Here is a 20,732-nt window from a genome sequence, read left to right as displayed (position 1 = left end):
CCTCTTTGCCATGCGCCTGGAAGAATTTTGAAATTTTCTCACCTCTTAGATGACCAATTTAATAAATTGTCTCCAAGTGAGACACAAAATCCAATTGATTTGATCATTTTTCTCATGTTGATCAGTGATTTTATGACATATCTTGTCCATTTAACACTAAAATAAATTAGCCATAAAATCACCAATATTTCCACACAAAATTCTCCATTCCACCAGGAGGTAGTCCAATAAGCCTTTTTGTGAGGAAAAATTATGATGATACTTGCGAGAAAGACGTGAAATTCTTGAAAATTCCTCCCGCAGTTGGAATTTTATTGAAGAAAAATGGTAATTTGGTTGAGATTTGATGTTGGGGATATTCAGGGGAGTCCAATCTACGGATCTTTTAGTGTTTGCATTTGGATGATATGTAATTGAATTTCTTTTGAATTTGAAACACTGGGTTTTTATGATACTTTTGTCTCCTTGACCATCAAAATCTTTTAATAGGCTCTCTAGAATAGAAGATCGCCATCAGGAGAAGAAATTCATGGCACCTTGGGCATTCAGTGATCGTTTTTTGAATTTTGTGAATAGATTACGCATTTTGGCGTACATGTGGAGACGTCTCTTCAGCTATCAAATAACGATCCCCTGTGGCGCTTCAGGCATTTCTAGCCTAGTGTCCAGAGATTTTTGCCAAAAAAAAAAAGAATGTTGTCAGTATGGTGATCATGAGGATCATGAGCCTGTGTTTCATAAAGATCCCAGTTTAAGACGGAAGGCACAATTTTTCGACAGTTTTGATCGAAGAATCTCTCTTGTAAATTTATGTTCTCCATGATAAACTTGATGGCTTCATTCTCTCATCTTACTCCCAAACAGACCCATAAAGATCTTCCACTTGCTGCTTCTACCCATTGATGCTGATCACCAAGTTTTAGAAGTCAGTGCGCGATGAAGAAAACACGAAAGACGATGATGGGCAAAAGAACACGGAATTAAATAAAAATTGTACCTGAGGTGTCTCCTTCCCTCGCTCTGATCTCCAAAGGCACAAAAGCCATTCAAGAAGTCTTTCAATATCTCAACAGAAATCAATAATAAAACTATTTTACGTTGAAATATCATCGTGTGGTAAATTTAAAGAGATAATAATCATAACTTTTCAAAACTGAAAGTCGACCGTTTTTCTTTTATTTGTCTCTTTTTTTCCTCTCTCTCTCCAATATAGCCTTTTTATTATTTAACCACAAGGAGAAGGAGAGAACCCAAAAAAAAGCCCAAGAGACATATATTTAAATAGACTGTGGAGACTTTTAATGCCTTCTTCCAAGTCACACGCAGTCCATTTGGGAGAGATGAATGATCAACTTATCGGAAGGATCTGACAAACATGTTTGACAACCTTGTCATCAGACATATTTCTCTTTTATTGTAAAATAGAGAGATACTCAAAATAATATGCATATTAAATTGTCCAGTGACATTTTATATATACAATAGTGGTCAGCAAGCAAAAAAAAGACCAAGAAGATAAAAAATTGTTATAAAGAAGTCTTCTGGACGTGACACTTTCAGCTCGATTTGAGACAGTCAAGTGCACACAAACACATTCCTATTTATGTTTTGTCTGATTAACCATGTTCATCAAATTGATTCTCAATTTTCAATAGTCTGAATCAAAAACCAAAAAGAAAAACCCCAATAAACTTGTCCAATAAATCGAACATTCAAACGAAACTCAAGAAGTGAATTCAATAGAACAGAATCACTCCACCGCCAAGAGTTAAAATAGAAATCTTGTAGGACATTATCAAAATGAATTCATTGAATGAAACTTCTTAATTCCAGTTTTGGTTTTATTGTCGAAAAGATCACAATTCTTTCAATATGGATTTACGATTCCACTCACCCCGTTCTAGAAATTCGATATTTCTCCAACCGATATCTCTCTTCAAATGTTTTATCTAGAATATAATTTTTCTTCATGACACAATATGGATCTTTTTTTTATGATCGACAAACTTCTGACACACCCACAACATTTGTCAGTATACTGAGGTGAAAACAAGGCATTTTATTGATTTCACACTTTATTAAGAATATCAATAATATGCCATCACTAATTTTCCAATTTCTATTCATTGTTCGTTAAATACGGGTTTTTAATTAATTTGACTTGACTACCTAAATTTATGGGTTTTTGAATGCTCAAGTAAATGGACTGATAACATATATTAGACATTAGACAGTAACTCCTTTAAGATAAGATCTAATACGTTTTCCTAAGTCACTGACTTCTAAGTAACAACATTGTCTAATTAAGTCTTGAATTGATGACCCTTATGCCAATAAACGTCTTAACGGATACGATTTTAGAGAGTTCAAATTATATTTAGATTTTATAGGTTCTACTATGCAATCAATACAAATAAGAAACTCATTATGTTTAACTGCTAAAAAGCGAATTTTTTAATTCAAATAAAGAATTTTAAAATGAAATTTATTATTTTAAATTAAATATTTTCCATTCTTAGTTAATGGATAATGAAACTTCACATATCAAACGATCTTTAAATAAAAGATACAATTATTTGTATAATATTAGGCTCATCAGTCTAGATATTTTATTTAGGGTAACTATATCAAATTTAGGACAGTTTGGAATTTCGGCCACTTCTTTTGTTTCTCAAATTTCCATGATTTTTTTTATTTTTGCAAAATGATGTGAAAAAGACTTTAAAAGAAGTCTGGAAGGGCAAGGAAGTCTGAGAATCAAGGAGGCAGTTACACTTAGTCCCGGGATTATGCATAATTTCAGGACCGAAAAAACGCGCGAAATGGCATTACACATCGAGAAAATTTGCATATCCACAGGGGCTTGCTTTTGAATAATTCGGCCGTAGAACAAATTTCGCGCGGAGTAAAAGGAGTCAAAACAAAAAAATTTAACTATTTAAAATAAATGCATTAACAAACAGTATACTTTTGGGCCAGAGTTCTTCAAGAAATGTTTAGGATATTTAAAAATTTTACCTTAATAAAAAATAAAGTTTTATTCTGAAAAAGAAGCAGTGTTTTTAAATTTTCCGTATCGCAAAAGTATAGGGTAAGTGTGCCAAATTCCGGACAGCTTGCAATTTCGGCCACCTTTATTGTTCCTCGAATTTCCATGAACTTTTAGATTTTACGTACTCTAGAGGTTATACAATGCAACAGATAACAAAAAATATAGCTTCGACAAACGAGATGACGTGAAAAAGATATTGGAAGAATTCCCGAAGGGCAAGGAACTATGAGAATGAAGGTGGCCGAAATAGGGCACCAAAGCTATGTCTATATTTTTATTCATTTTAAAATGTATTAAGAATGATTTTGGAGTAATTAAAGACGGTAAACTCTTTACAAGGTTCCAAGCAACACTCTTTCAGAAGAAAGAATTAAAAAAATCAATTTGTATTTAAAATATTACATTTCAAACTTGAGACTTTGACGCTTGCATGCAACTATGCCGAAATTTGGCACACTTACCCTACATTCAGGCGTATTTAAAAAAATGACTCCCTATGGTAGGCAAACTTACATAATTATATATGTGTATAATTCCGTCAGGTGCATAATCCCGAAGTTCATAATGCCGAGACTGAGTGTACCCAAAACTAATTCCATATTTTTTATTCATTTTAAAATATATTAAGAATGATTTTAGAGAAAACAAAGACAATAAAGTAACTACAAGATTCCAAGTAACACTCCTTAAAAAGAAGTAATAAGAAAATTCAATTTGTATTATAAATATTACATTTCAAACTTAAGACTTTGTCGCTTACATACAGCTGCGCCGAAATTTGGTACATATACTTTATAGCTTAGAATTCGCCTTTAATTATTCATTAATAAATTAGTCATTCATTTCAAAATTATTGGTTGGTTAGTGAAAAATTATTTTTTATAAATAAAAAGAAAAGATGACGAAGCATTCCAGTTTTGTATAATGCTCGAACTCAAGAGATAGAGCTCACTGTGAATTAATTCTTTGTGTATTTTTTGGATTTAAAATTCAAACCATCTTACTTATTACAGGTTTATTAGAGATCATCAGAAAACCATTCGAAAATGGAAAAGTGGTTAATAAATACGAATTTGAGAATGCTTTAATCCCGGCTTTAACCTTTAACCTTGAAGTCAATGTACCTTGTTAGTTGTGAAATACAACGGGATTGGAAATTTCAAAACCTTTGAAAAATATCAAAATTTAACCAAATCGGATTAGAAATTGGTCTCCAAACATTAGAATCGATAAACTATTATGATATTGAAAAATTAAAAATTTCGAATATTACATCTTTCGATCTGAATATTCGCCTGAACCATTCCTAACCAAAAATTTGGAATCGTTTTCGTTAGTCGCTTACGAAGTAAACCAAAAAACATGGTTTTAGAGGGAAGAAGGGAGTGAACGCAAAAGGAAGGAGAAACTACGATTAGATTACGAAAAAAATATTCAGCAAGTCGAAAAGTAATTAATACGGGTACTTTATTTGTTTTTAATAAAAAATCTAATAGGTAATGTCTTCATAATCTCGAAAGATATTTTCCAAAATTTACAAAATGTTGTAAAATTAAGGGTTAAAACCGTATAATAGTAAATTATTTAAACGAAATTTTTGTAAGAGGCGTAATCTAACATCTGAAGGTGGTCTGGTAGGAGGCACCTCGGGAGGCACTTCTAAATTTCTTTCGTAATTTCTTTCTGAGTAGTACGCGATTGACTACATAACAAATAATACTTTAATATACAATTGAGAAGAAGTAGAGCATTTGCATACAAATCAATTTTTATTTTAATTTTTTTTAATTTAATTTGATTCATTTTCAATTTAATTCAAAAAACTGAAAAGTAAATATAAATTTAAATTTTATTCTTGCTCAATTCTTTTCCCTTTTTAAAATTATATACTGACCAAATTTGACTTTTGTTTGATCAAAATTTGACAACAGTAAAAAAATTAAGTTTCGACAAGAAGATTTATTATTCAAATTAATATGTTTCAGTCATCTAATTCCAGGTTTAGAAGAATCTTTTTCTCAAGGAAGTCTTCACCATAAATGCAGACATTGCAATAAAAATGTTTTTCCCAAATTTGATGTTTGTGCAAAAGAGGAAAAGTGCTACTTAATTGCTGTACTTTTGCAAGAGCAACTTCAAAAGAAGTGACTTGTTCATATTGGAAGCCTCCTTCTCAGGTGGTGGCTTAACATTTAACCTAAATTCCTTGTTTTTTTTCTACTTAAACTTAGTGTTAAAATCCAATGTAGCTCTGTGCCAATTGACCGTAAACGCAAAATTGTAGAATTTTTCCCCTCTTGTACCTCGTCCCAGCACTTTTCTCACTCAATCATGCGCACGTCTTGCCCATTTGAATTGTATATATATGGATGGATTTTTTCACCATTTTTTCTCAACTCGTCCCTCACACATTTCAGCATCAAAGTGAAAATCAATCAAAAGTCTCTCGCTCCCGTATTTGGTGGACATCTCATAATAACACTCTCCTTATAACCTGTACCTCCCATAGAAAAAGAGACGTGATTATGTGCAATGTGGAAGTTGCATAAAAAAGTGCATAAAGCTCTCTCAAGAAGGCGGCTCATGTGTTGGAATTTCCCGCCAACTTGCGACGAGATATTACCACTGATAAAAGCATTGCCGACAATTTTTTTTTACCTCCTTCGTTATAGGTCTGTTCGATTGGAAAAGTCTTACGGTGAAAAATGTTGGACAGGAATAAAATTGCATCACAGACTCGTCTCTCCATTCCAGCCCAGACGCGCCATCGAATCCCCAAGAAGTGGCCTGAAACACTTCTCTTTTATCACATCAACACTTCTACTTCAGACAAAGTTGAAGAAACCAAAGTGCTGGAATCCCTAAGGAAGTGGTCAAAACGAGGAAATATTGTTATTGCTGTTTTTCATTAAGTGCCACTCTATTGGAAAAGTTCATGCTTAGAGAACATTTCAAAAATTTTCCCACGTTTAACGATAAAATAACATTGTTGAAAATTCATTACACAGAAACAATTCAATTTCAATTTTTATTTCTCTCTGGAATGAAAAGTGAAAATGCTTGTGCTTTTATATTGGAATTCAATCTTCATAAATTACACCAAAATCTCCTATTCTCTCAATCTTTCTTCAATTTATGTGCTTTGAAGTTCATTTTAGAAACATTTTAAATGCTTTTAAGTTCAGAAAAAGTCTCAAAAGTCAATTGAAAACAATAAGGAAAAGTTACTTTGTATTGAAAGAATTAAAGGTTATTTTCGAATTAGTGACTGGAGTTTATATGTATTCAAATTTATTCAGAATATTTATAAATTAAAATGAAATATTTCGAATAATGTTTGGATATTTTAACGTCAGACTTAGTGATTGAATATTATGTTAACATTAACTTAATTACATGAATTTTATGCAGATCTTACATATAGACTGAGAGCTTAAAAATTCCTTTGAAATTATTCTTTATAGGGGTCAGTCTGAAAGGCAAATATTTCTGATATCTTTAATGAAAAGAAAAATAAGAATTTATAAATTTGCGGAATTAATGAGGAATAAAAAATTCTAAGTAAAATTAATTCATATCAACAATAAAATAATCGAAGAGGTTTTACTATCCGATTACACCTAAGGTCTGGAAAATATTGAAAGATTTGGAATTACAACCGATGTAAAACATTAAAGCAGAGGTGTGCAAGAAACCGTTGAAACTGAATTAACGTCAAATGAAACATGTACGTCAATGGTCAAAACGCTACTATAACAAACTTATTTTGACGTTAATTCGGTTTCAACGGTTTCTTGCACACCTCTGCATTAAAGCATTAATTGAAAGGTTAGGGTAGAATCACATTGACAATAAAATGCACGCCGTAGCTTCACCGTATTTCGTTAATTTACACATTTTCATTGCAATTCTTACGCAAATTTTCCATTACCGTATTACCTTATCTCATACTCGGTGGCACTAGATGAAAATAATATAAGAAAATTGAAGAAATAAAATGAAAATTCAACAAACGATGAGCAAAAAACTCTAAAAGAAATTAATCGTACAGTCTTTTTTGCTCACCGTTTATCGTATTTTCGTTTTATTTCTTCAATTTTCTTATATTATTTTCACATAGTGCCACCGAGTATGAGATAAGGTGATACGGTAATTGAGAATTTGCGTAAGAATTGCAATGAAAATGCGTAAATTTACGAAATACGGTGAGCAACTTACTGTCAATATGATTCTGCCTTAAGCCTTTTTTGGCATTTTAAAAATTTTTAGCTGAAAATCTTAAGTCCTAAATTTAACCCTTAGGGGAAGTGCTTATAATTTTGGACAGTCTGCTTATAAGCATCGAAGTTCCAAGTTTGAAGTGCGATATTTTCTATACTAATTGACATTTCTTGTTACTCTCTTTTCAGAAGGGTTGTTTAGAAACTTAGCAAGCTATTTATCGTCTTATTTTTATTAAAATTAGTTTTAATACGTTTAAAAATGAATTGATAAGTAGAGGTGACCTTGGCTCTTATTTTGGACAACTTGTTTATTAATTTGTCCAACTTGGCTGTAAATTTGGACAGCTAATCCGCCTCAATAGGATGCCCATTGTTCTTCATTTGATGAACCAATCTTACCAAGTCCTCTTCCTGGTCATGTAAGGGAAACGTAGAATGTCACAGAAGCCCGGAAACTTTCCATATCATTCATTAAAGTGAGTTGACTTCGGTGCTCCAAGTACGTGCGGATTCGCTCATTCACTGACCTTTCCGGGAGCCTTCCAAGGCATTTCTCGCTACATCTCTTTCGTAGAGATGATGCTCCTTTGTTTCTCCAGGCATTTGTCCAACCTAGTCATCACAAAAGCTAAAACTTCACGAAATTTCGTGAGAAAAACTCCTGTCCAAAATAAGAATCATCACCTCACTGGTGAATGTCTTAAAAAATTTCCCATTTTTCACACGAAAAATATAATTCACAAGGCAAATCTCACTTCAGGTCAAATGTACAAATCATCAGTAACGTGAATCAACACAATATTCAATGAATATTCAATAATATCACTCAAAAACAGCGAACAAACTTTGTTAGTACTTCACCAAAACTAAATAAGACTGAAGTAAGTCACGAAGTTCTGTCATATTTCTCGTAAGCAATTGCTCACACTGAATTTTCAACAAAGCAATTTCAACTCAAATCATATTCAAATTTTAACGTATTTAGTGTTAAAATCTTCCAAAAAGAACAAATATTTAGATAGAATTCATTTTTCATCAAATATTGGAATAAAAATCCATCATTTTAATCAATTTATTTTTCGTGTCCAATGTTATCCTCAAAGTGTCCAAAATAAGAAACTGGACAAAATTATGAGCATTTCCCCTATACGACCTTTAGACCGAAGGCTTAGATGTGGCTTTACTGCTCTAATTTTTTTAAACCGAAATTTTTTGAAATTTTTTTCTTAAGATTTGATTATTAAGGAAAAGTTGTCTATTAGATTTTGAAAGCTAATAAAATTAGTTGCTATTTAGGATTTGGGACCTTCGAAAACTAGAATAAACCTGATGAAGATCAATTCTGAAGATTACTTTATACGAACAATAGGTTTAAGCCTTATCCTTATGGATTAACTTCTCTAATTCCTTATCAGTCAATATTTTTTGTAAGATGTTGACTTATGATTATAGATAATTAAAGGCGAATGACCCATTAGATCTTTTTTTTAAAAGGATTTTGAGACCTTCGACAATTTGACTAAAGCTCTAGTCTTAAGACGACATTACACGGTATTCAAGCATTATATGGCTTCAAATTTTATACTTAGTCTTTAAGTTATCTTTATATTTAATCTTTAAAAACTTAAGTCCTAAATTTAGCCCTTATACGGCCTTCGGACCAAAGGCTTCTCAATAAGGCTTAACTTTTGTAATGTAAGTATTATTAGTCAAGTCTTTTCTTTAATTGGGGATTTCAGTGGCGCAAGTGGAACAATAGGCGAGACCGTTGGCTCTTAGGCGGATAGACGCAGGGGGTAGCGGATAGATCTCCGACCTGACTCACAGTTGTGAGTTCATGTTCCGCCCGGTGCAAAGGTCTGATTGTCTGCAATAACGTAATATAATAAACTGTCTTCGTCCAACCACTCCTTGAGCAAGGAAAAACCATCCACACCGCGGAAAAGCGCTCCTAGTCGATTTACAATGGGCTTAGCAGATTTTTTCAACACAGATTCTTTAAAATCAAATATTAATGGCAAATGATTCATTAGATTCTGAGAAACCAATAGCTTTGGTTGATAGATTAGGATTTTGAGACCTTCGGGAACTGTGCGAAACCCAACTAAACCTCTAGTGTGAAGATCGCTTTAGATTTAATCATGTGGTTTTATCTCCCTAATTTCTTACAAGGTTAGATATTTTGGAATATTTTAATTTAAGATTGAATATTAAGGTCAAATCATCTAATACACTTTAGAAAATTATTAAAATTCTTTACAATTTATTTAAAATTTTGAGACCATAGGGAACTTCTACTACTACTTTAACTATCTTTAATTTGAAACAACCAAAAGACTGGATTTGAGGATTTTCAATTATTTTTTTATAATTATAAGAACATACTTCCCTTAAAAATTTTTATATAAATCGGAAAGTTTAGGTTTTATTTATTAAACTCAAAATTTTCGAGAAGTATATGTTTGACTGAAGATTTAATTCTTATTGGCAACATTTCCAAACAATTTTGATATAAAATATTATATAAAATAACGATTTCAACTTATGGATTTCAGAACAGATATTTCAATTTAAAATTTTAAATAAAAATAACTAAAAATGCAAGGATCTGAAATGTCACGTTTGTGAGAATTTAAATTTTTATTAATTCCTCATAATATAGTAATACTTAATCAAATTCATTGTTACGTATAATTTGTTGTTTAAGCTATAAAACATCTCTGAACTAATTGCTACAGTCATGGGTTATGTTTTAGGTAAGAAGACAGCAAATTTTCAATTGCCAAGTGATAAGTTTTTGTGTGTGCTAATGTGTGAAATTACGCATAAATTAGAGTAATTAATGATCTCTCTGGGGAAAATTGTCGACCCCATTTTAATCACTGTTGGTATGGGTAATATTTATCTGCACTGAAAAAAAATTGTCTGGTATTTTTTTGCAACTTACTCAATTTACAAAATTTATCAGAAATAAAATCTACCATAAGATAGTAGAAATTACAATATCCCGTAGATTTTTTTGTATAAATTTTTATATTTCTAGATAGAGATATATTTTTTTTTAAACAATGAACATTGCAATTTAATAGTCAAAATTCGTAATTTAAAATTGAGAAAATAAAAATTTAATGAAGATAGTGATATCGTACGAATTATTGAACTATTTCTTAAATTGATTCGAATCAGGCAACACAAAATTTGGATACTGGTCAGGTCGGGCACGAATTAGAAAGAACCGCTATGAGTGTGTGTTAGCAGTAACCCTAAAACGGGTTTTAGACTGGAGGTTTTGCCCAGTTTACAATGCTCTAGAAATTCTAAATATAGTGGTTCCAAATTTGATGAATCATTTTGTCCTTAACGATATAACCTTATCCTAAGCAACAATTTCCTAGAAAATCTTGTTTGGCAAAAAATTAGAGGAGTTATGCCATATGGCTAAACAGGCTAAACCTTAGGTCTGAATATCGTATAAAACCCATTCCGTGTAGATTTTTATTAGTAATATTTTAACAAGCCGGTCAGCAGAATTTTCTTTGGAAGTCAGTAAAATTTAATTTTCTGTTTTTCGCAGTGTATACGGCTTAAGACCACTGTTGACGTACAAGAAGTACAAGAATGAGTGAGGATGTAAATTGAGGGTTGACTGTTTCAAAACCATTATCTACGTTTTTCAGACTCATTGAGTCTTGGACAAGGAGGTAAGAGAAGCAAGAAGTGGAAAAAGTTGGCAAAAATGGCAGAAAAAGAAGTCAGAAAAGAGTTGTGTGACCAATTTAAAATTCGAAGAGAAGAAGCAAAATGCTAAGATTTACGATGATGATAACAAGACAGGAGGATGCTGCGGCATATTCCGTCGCCGTGGAAGGCACAAGTTGAAGATGAGAGAAACAGACAAAGATGGTTAGAGGTGAAAAGGGGTGAGACTTTTGTCTCACCACCTCCGAGAGGATTCATATGGAAGCCATCAGATGGTACGACTCGGTCACGATTTCTTTTGTGGGTGGGCCAACACTTGAAATTTTCGCCTCTCAACACTCCTTTGGCCCGTCATTCTCTCACGAAGTGCAATTCAGGGCATCAAAGGCAATGATTTAGGGGCAGATTTTGCGTCAAGATGGACTACGAAAAAGAAATCTCTTTCTCTGGCACTTTCTAACCCGGGAAAAATCCCGTGCATTGACGAAAGAATGCCAGTGGTGAGTTGTTGAGAAGTTGTTCAGAGGAAATTTTCTCATTGGTTTTATTTTGGGGGATATTTTAGCTCTTCTAATTAGAATAAAATATTTGTTTTTCCCTTCATGGAGAAAACATGTTTTGCCAGCATCACAAGTTCCGTACAATTTATATTTATATTCTTTTTCACGCACGCATCCTTAAGCGCCGCACGATGATTGAAGGCGAGAACGATGGGAAGTGCAACATGAGGAAAATTTGAAAAGTTTTTGATCTTGTGCACAAGCACTGAAAAATACAGCTAAAAATAACCCTAAGATACATTTAGATATAACCACTTTTATCTCAGCAGTTTCTCAGGGGCTGGCTCATTGACTAATTGACTGAGATCAGTTACTTCAAGGACAGGAATTCCGTTGTACTTAATTCAAGGAATCCCAATCTCCCATTGAGGTTAGATCTCAAATGGTTTGTCCATTTTATTCAAAAGAAAGTTAAAAAGCAAACAAATGTTTAGTACCTGTTTGTACTAAATCATGTTAATTGAATTTGTAATACAAAATCCTATGTATTAAACTGAAAAACCGTAACCCTAGTATACTTAGCTAAGGAAATTTTTCAAAAAACAGGAGAATTAAAATTTGAACTCTGCGATTTGTACTAAACTTTAAACGTAATTAAACATTACATATGCAATGTAGTTACATTAGGAATAGAATGGGACGTATAATATTTCAATAACTTTTTTCTAATACATATTTTTATATTTCTAAAATTTTAGAAAATCGATAGGGAGAGGGATTCTTATTTAGTACATGCTGCATGTACTAAAAAAAAATGCGCGACATAAATTGCATTTTTTCATCAATTTATATTAAATTATATCAAAGATTCTTGGCAAACACTAGAAAAAGTCCCTAAATATAAGGAAAATGGTAATAATAAAACAAAGAAATAGAAGGCTATGATGAATACAGTTTACACGTTTTACTACTCAGTATTATAGGGAGAAGTGGGGTACCTTTGAAAGTGGAGCACGTTTGAAATTGGAATTTTTCACCTATTTTTAAATAAAATTGAGCCTTATCGCAATATAATTTAGCTTCTCAAGCTGTTTGTGCAACTAAGTTATATCGCGATAAGGCTCAATTAAAAAAAAATAGGTGAAAAATCCCAATTTTAAAAGTGCCCCACTTCCCCCTACGCGTCATAAACATAAGAAATATTCTAAAAGTTGTTGTTCTTTTTTGTTACATTTGCACATTAAAACAAGCGAAAGAATATTAAATTAACGATTCTTAACTAAAATTCTTTAAATTTCAAAATTATGTGATCCCATAGAATATAAAAAAAAGTACAAGATTTCACCGCGTTTGCCAACTTTCTAATTCCTGGATCCCAAAAAGGCGGGAAATGTCGAATGCAGCTTGAGTAAAAAATATTTAGGAAAAAAATAAATCACGGGCACATTGCACCAGAAATGTGTGACACCAATTACTATTTCCGTTGCGCCTAATTGGCCCAATGGTGAATGTCACCCAAGATTTTCTTGACTTTTTCTCCTCGCCTTAGCCATTTGATGCAAGCAATTGCATCTTTGAAATTGCCCACATGTTCCTCTCTCTGGAGAATCAAAACAAATCTTTTTTTTTTGAACTTTGGAGCAAAAATTCTGTGATTTATCGTTTGACTTTTTGGGGGGGTTAGCCGAAGGATGAAGGGCAAAGAGTATGGTGGAGACACCAAGAGACTTTGAAGACATGAAGAAAACACATTGTGTGGAAGAATATTTCAACAGAAGTTGATAGACAGAGATTCCTTATCCACTGGCATTAGGCAATGACTTTCGTGATTTCAGACATGAAATTGGGTAACATCTCACGGGAAATATTGGGAAATTATGTAATTTCTTATGACATATACATATACGTGAAGGTAATTTAAGAGAAAACAGCAAAAATGATCGGTAAAAAAATGGAACATCATTGCACAAAAAAGCTCACAACTTTTTGACTTTATTCTGCGCACGTAAGTTTATTTTCTGAAGTTACTTCTTTTTTTTTTGCTCGGACTCTACAGAGACAGTAATGTAAATTATTCCTGAATTTTTCAATATCAAAAATTTACATCCATGATCGCCCTAAGGAGTCATATTGTACTATAATTTTCCGAGTTTTTTTTTACGAAAATAGAGGAATAATGTTGACAGTGTGTCTCTTATTTGATATAAACACCAAACGACAAAATTTTACGAACATTTACGAATAAATTTTTGTTAAAGTACAAAATGTGCACATCAAGTAATCATAATCATAATGTTTGTAAAAAAAAGTACAAATTTTTAAGAACTTAGGGTAAATGTGCTAAATTTCGGCATAGTTGCATGCAAGCGTCGAAGTCTCAAATTTGAAACGTAATATTTTAAATACAAATGATTTTTTTTATTCTTTCTTCTGAAAGAGTATTGCTTGGAACCTTGTAAAGAGTTTACCGTATTGATTTACTCTAAAATCATTTTTAATATATTTTAAAATGAATAAAAATATAGACATAGCTTTGGTGCCCTATTTCGGCCACCTTCATTCTCATAGTTCCTTGCCCTTCGGTAATTCTTTCTATATCTTTTTCACGTTATCTCGTTTGTTGAAGCTACATTTTTTGTTATTCTTTTGCATTGTATAATCTCTAGAGTACGTAAAATCTAAAAGTTCAAAGGAAATTCGAGGAACAAAAAAGGTGGCCGAAATTGCAAGCTGGCCGGAATTTGGCACACTTACCCTATTTGTGGTTATATGATTTACGAGCATTTCGTAAGTCACCAATAGGGATTCACAAACATTTACGAACAATTTTAGGAAATATCTTTTGGTGTGTAATATCAATGGATTCATATAGGTCTCATCCTCTGAAGTCTAATTAAAAAGTCACAACGTTTATATCAATTACCCCATGTTTACTACTGCCCCATTTTCCCCAGTGATTCTTGTTATAAAATTTGTTAGTAAAAAAAATTGCTTCTACTTTATTTTACACAAGCTTGCCAATCGCGAATTCGAGTACTCGGCGAAGTTCGGTTCATTTTGGTCACAGTTTATTTTATTTTTCAAAAGAATCCTCAGCACCATTTTCTCTCAAAATCAATGGCAGAAGGAAGATGAAGAAGGTCTTTGCTTCTTATTTTATCTTCCATCCGCCAATACGTTTGAGGTTACTTCTTACCCTATCTTCGTATTCCCTCCAATTGACTTCAGTAGCTACCCAGAGAATTGGATTCTGCATAAGGCGCCATTCTTGCTTCACGCAAATCAACCATGGAGAATGTTATACCAAGAAGTATCCAGTTAAAAATTTTCATAATATTTCAGCAATTTCCCTTTATCAAATCTTCCCAAAGAAAAACATCAGTGTGCAAAATTCTCCTTCAGTTTTGCCGCATGAGCAATTGAGAGTCGGAAAGGTTAAAAGCTCGCTCCTAAGAGCAATATTTTCACGAAAGGCAAATGAAATTCATACATAAATGCCTCATCTAATGATAGGAAGCAAACTCTTTGATTGCATACTACAGTATGAAAAACACAGACAATTTGTTCATGACACGAAGGAGAGGAGGGACTTTTGAACAAAAAAAGGGGTAAGCATAAAACGGCAAAGAGTTTTACAAAAAAAAATTGCTAATTCAAATGCAAATAATTGTTAAAGAATAATTGTTCGCAATGTAGAACATAACGCGATATAACAGTCTTTTTATGCCACTTTGACTTACAATGTATATTCACATTTTGCTACCATTAGCTCTGTAACATAAGTGAAAAGAAATCGTTTAATGATTTTACCATAATTTCCATAAGATGCACTCAAAGAAGACAATTACATTTTATATTGCCAACTAATGCAACTTTGGCAGTTGATGATGGCAATTTAAGGATATTAAAATTGTTAAAGATTAGATTACAATCTTTTTGTATCTGAATATTCAATTAGGAGTCAGTTACTCTTTGAGAATATTCGGCAAAGCATTGGGCTGTACTGCAAAAAAATCGTTTAAATTCACCATTATTGGAATTATCTTTTAACCCTCCATTTCATGTGCGACTCTTTTAGGATGCTCACTCATGTTAATAAGTTTTATTGGTCTAAAGAAAAACAAAAATAAATTTTCTAGTAGGTCTTGGATAAATGAAAAACGAAAAAGAAAAAAGCAAATAAAAATATAACTAAGGAATTAGTATTCTAAAAATTTAAAAAAATATATTTAATCAAATTTCATAAAATTTACCGTGTTCATACTTAACAAAACAAAAAGCTTTTCTTTATCTAAAAAAAATATCGTTTAAAGTGTAAAGGTTAACCCATTTAACGAATTAATTACAAAATTCATATTCAAATTTATGTTTCAATTGAAACGTGACTTTAGTTATAGCGCATTCGTTTTTTGCAATAAACGTTAAACGGTTTCATACATCGACGATTTAAACTCGAATTAAAATTATATTTTCTTTTACCTCCCACTCCTTCAAGGTTCAATTTAATGACTCTGTAATTTGCGGGTGTTTTTACTACATTTAAGCACAAAATGAGACTAAAAAGACCAACTTTCTCGAACATATCACTGGGGGAGTATGCACCACCTTCAATATCTTCAGCGGATTCTTTCCTCAGGCGGGAAATTTTCTTAGATTTCGCAAAAGGCTACCTCTGTGCAGACAAAGACAAGAAGTGGCAATGAGCGATAGCGGCAACAAAGTTAACAAAAAAATTGTTTAGGGGCGGGTGGGATTGTTTCTGATACGTGATTTTGCTTCACAGTTCTTAATTTGAAGCTCGACAAAATATTGTCAGAATCATCAGCAAATGTCCTAATTGCATATTGTCAATTCTCGCGAAAATAAATTCGGAAATAAATAAATTCGGATAACAAATTTATTTACAATATAATGGCTCTGTTCAGTAATAACCTTTCGAACAGACAAAGCCATTTCAAAGGCAAGCTAAACCTATTCGAAATTCTACCGGAAGCCTGAAGTGCAAGTTCATATACCTGCCGCTTTAGCGCTGATTTTTCTGCCATTTCGAATTTCGATATTCTTAACACTAATCGTCAACAATGTCAACAGCAGTGTGCAAACATTTTCTGCAAAAAGTGAATATTTGTGTAGTTTTGTGGAACTTCAGGATGACAGAACATTTGAATTACAATTTTATTAATATAGGGTAAGTGTACCAAATTTCGGCCAGATTGCAATTTCGGCCACCTCTTTCGTTCCTCAAAATTCCTTAAAATTTTAGTTTTTGCAAACTTTAGAGAATATACAATACAAAATAATGGCACAAAATGTCCATTCTACGATCGAGATGATGTGAAAAAGACTTTGGAAAAATTATCCGGAAGGGCACTGAACTATGAGAACCAAAATGGCCGAAATAGGCCATGAAAGCTATATCTACATTTTTCTTCATCTTAAAATGCATTAAGAATAATTTTAAAGAAAATAAAGACGATAAACTGTATACAAGGTTCCAACCAACACTTCAAACTTAAGACTTTGGCGCTTGCAAGAAACTATGCCGAAATTTGGCACACTTACCCTAAATGTTCTTTTCATGAACTTGCTCACTTTTGTGTAACTCGTCGGTTTAAACATTCAAACTTCCAACGGGTTTTTAGGTAAGTTCTCTCTGATAAACCTTCGAATCGGTAAAGGAAAAACCTCAGCCGGAGAGAGCCATCAAATTGGGAATGTTATTACTGAACGATAGGAATATTGAAAAGAGTGTTTGTGTGATTTATTTCAACATTGAATACAGTAAGATAATAATGTAAACGTATTTGGTAGTTCTTGTAGTTCACTCTTTGACACTTATCTCATTTTTTTAGTTAAAAAAAAAAGTAATTTAAGAGTTTTTATATACTCCCTAAAATTTTATGATTTTTTAAAGGTATTCAAAATTTTTATATTTATCTTGACACCAATGGAATCGTACTGTATCTCTTAGAAGGTACTTATTGAGATTAAGTTGCTATATTATGCTACAATGACCTTCAATCTTTCTCTCTTAGGACTTTTTCAAAGTCAAAAGTTAAACGGTCGTGCGTAAGGCGGAATTTTCAACGGATTTAAACGAAGTCTAAATAGGTTGAGGGGTCCAGGAAACACAAATTATCTTTATTTATTTTAAAATGATTTTGAGTCGGCCAACATTTTTATCTTATTCAAAAATGTAATTTAGTTGACATTCTGAATATCATTATTTCAATATTTGAGTTGAAAGAATTAGTCGTCTTTATATGGGTTTACGCTCTAGGCACCCTTACTTCTTAAGCCGAGAGACAGCTTAACGCAGTAATAATCAAAATAATGTTCAGATTATATTTCCATCAGTTTCTGACTAATCCGTCCCTCGGTTGAGCCAAAAACCGATTTATTTAGTGGGAAAGTGATGGGGAATGTGTCTAATCATTATTTTGGTTATAATAACGTTAAGCCGTCTCTCGGCTTAAGTCGCAAGTGTATCTAGGGCATTCATCTTAAATTAAACAAATCTATAAATTAATTAACCTATCGCACTTCACAAGAACATCACCTTCCAACAGGGATGCTTTTTTCATTCTCCCTTATTCGATGTTCTTAGTAAGATGGAGTCTACCAAAAGCCTATTAATTTCGTACAAATACCTTTGAATTTTTTATAATTTTTCACAAAACAAAGGTTTTATGTAAAAATCGAAGTCAAGGCCTCTGCCTCATAAAACCAGTGCTTTATTCGTGTGACTACCGAAACCCAAATTTGTTTTCAAATCGGTTAGAAACCGGTAAAAAATGACAAAGAAGACTTTGCTGTAATAAATTTTTATGTTTATTCTTTTCGTGTTTTCTTAAAAAAGAGTCTTGTGGTTTTTTGTTTATTTCTGGAGTAGTTGACTAGGTGAATATTTCATTCCTGTTTTGAAACTTGAAGGACTTTGGAGAGCTTATTTCTCAACCGAATAGGGCAGATTTGATTTCATTGGAAAGGTCTTGGAATCCCTAACATGTCTAAACCGGATATGGACCGATTATGACCTAAATTTTAATAGTAATACTACTATAAAATGTGGGAAAAACTTTTATGTGACGAATTAATTTAAAGTCACTGTGAACCGGTAAACATAAGTATTAGAAAATATAGTTACGAGCTTTCGTTAGAACGAAAACGATATAATTCAAGAAGCTGTTCCAAACAGCCCCATTCGTCTGTATGTATTGGGAAAAGGTAAGATTTTGCCCACGGATATTTCGCCAAGATCATTTTTGCACATAGAGTTCAAAGGCGAGATGGCGTCTCGGTAGGTTTGCGTGCAGAAAAGTGGCAGTTGTGGGGTGTACCGCGCTGGAAGAAAAAGCAAAAGATGCACTTTGTGCACTCGCTATTCACTGCTGAGATTTTAATGGAATATATAGGGGGATTATCGAGACTCCTTCAGCAGTGCAAAATCTGCAATTATCTCTCACACTCGCTCAGATTGAATTTGCCAATTTAGCTGCAGCTCGGAACATCCATCTCACTAATCTCAGCACTATCAGATGATGATGGAAGTCAAATTTACTCTTGAGTTGTTTGCTCATTCGCTGCGTGCCACGATGAGAACGTCTTCTTTCGGAAATTCGTGGGCGGTGGTAGAAAACTTGCAGAAGCATGAAAATCCCGCTCAAGTGAATTAAATTTTTGTGTGGAACAATAATGCGAATCCTATTGAATCTCTATACTGGTATGCCCAAGTTAAATAAAAAAAATAAGAGGTAACAGATATAAGATCTCTATAAAATCAGTGAAAGACAAATTGAAGGCGATGTTCACTGGTGATAAGAAGATGATCTTGTGAGAGGCGATCGCTAATGAACTTTCGCCGCACGTGAAACCACGAGATGCAGAGACTCTCATTGGGAAAAAGGGGGAAGTGTGCAAGGAAACTCACGTACCTGTAGTAATCTGTTTTGCAGTAGATATTCTCATCTCGAGAGTAGCAGGAAGTTTCGCCTTCGAGGAGTTGACGACACATGCAGCACTGAAGGCATCCAGCGTGCCATCGCTTTTCCACCGCCGACAAATAAAATCGATCCTGTAAGCGATATTTAATGGTGAGAAATAGTCCGTAGTGAGTCTATTAATCAAAATTTATCTCAGACATCATATTATAAAAAAAAATAAGTGAAGTTATGTAAATCAAGCTTATAATATAGGCAAAATTGTATTAACAAAATAAACGAGAATTTCGTAAATTGTTTAAAAAAACACAAATACCTAAATTCAAAAGATTTTTCATAGGAAGTTCCTTAAAATTCAAACTTATTTTCATCAAAATAAAATCAGGAATATTTTTCATAATAGGGTAAGTGTGCCAAATTCCGGCCAGCTTCCAATTCCGGCCATATTTTTTTTCCTCGAATTTTCATGAATTTTTTGTTTTTACATACTCTAGCGATTATACAGTGCAAAAGAATAACAAAAAATTCAGATTCCACAAACAAGATGGTGTAAAAAGACATTTGAAGAATTCCCGATAGGCAAAGAACTATGAGAATGAAGGTGGCCGAAATAAGGCAATAAAGCTATGTCAACATTTCTTTTTTAATCTTAAAATGTATTTAGAATGATTCTAGAGTAAATAAAGACGATAAACTGTCTACAAGGTTCCAAGCAACACTCCTTAAAAAGAAGTAACCAAAAATCAAATTCGTATTAAAAATATTAAATTTCAAACTTAAGATTTTGGCGCATGCAAGCAACTATGCCGAAATGTGGCACACTTACCCTAGAAAAATAAAATTTTGTAATTTTTGATATTTTATTGCTCAAACTTTTTGTCCCTCAAAATTTTCATATTTATAAAGAGTCAAATTATCTTTAAAAATCAGAATATTTCTGAAAAATTATGTTACGATTGCTTATCTCATCCGTCTGAAGTCCAGTTAGGCTGTACGTGCGTCTGCACTTACTTAGAGGCCAAACGGATGGATATAAAGACAATCAACTTCGGGAACGATTCTAAGAAGACCTACTCAAATTCTCAAAAACGTATCTTTTTTGAATATCTCGAAATTAAATAATTTCTGTCTTTGATTTATCCCTATAAGAAATAGTATAATAGTGTGTAAGTCATTCTAATTTCATGAAAATTTGCGCATCATTTAGAATGACAAAGAGCTAACTCATAAAAAAAAACATATTTTGAAAGGTAAAAATATGTATGTTTGGGTGTTTATAATAATGCTCATACAAATAGAAAAGAATTAAATTGTTTTA

The 20,732-nt window shown here is 32.6% G+C and overlaps 1 protein-coding gene across 2 annotated transcripts in view; it reads right to left on the bottom strand.

The window, feature by feature from the left end:
* Positions 1-20,732, bottom strand: part of LOC129799020 (protein apterous) — a 107,799-nt gene that overhangs the window by 53,720 nt on the left and 33,347 nt on the right. For both annotated transcript variants that reach the window (XM_055842608.1, XM_055842609.1), the window contains exon 4: positions 19,409-19,548. In XM_055842608.1, the coding sequence (XP_055698583.1) occupies positions 19,409-19,548 (140 nt within the window). The remainder of the gene's footprint in view (positions 1-19,408; positions 19,549-20,732) is intronic.

This window comes from Phlebotomus papatasi, chromosome 1, assembly GCF_024763615.1.
Source record: "Phlebotomus papatasi isolate M1 chromosome 1, Ppap_2.1, whole genome shotgun sequence".
Taxonomy (NCBI): Eukaryota; Metazoa; Arthropoda; class Insecta; order Diptera; family Psychodidae; genus Phlebotomus; species Phlebotomus papatasi.
Note: the sequence above shows the minus strand (reverse complement) of the source record. Positions and strands in the feature narration are given on the sequence as shown.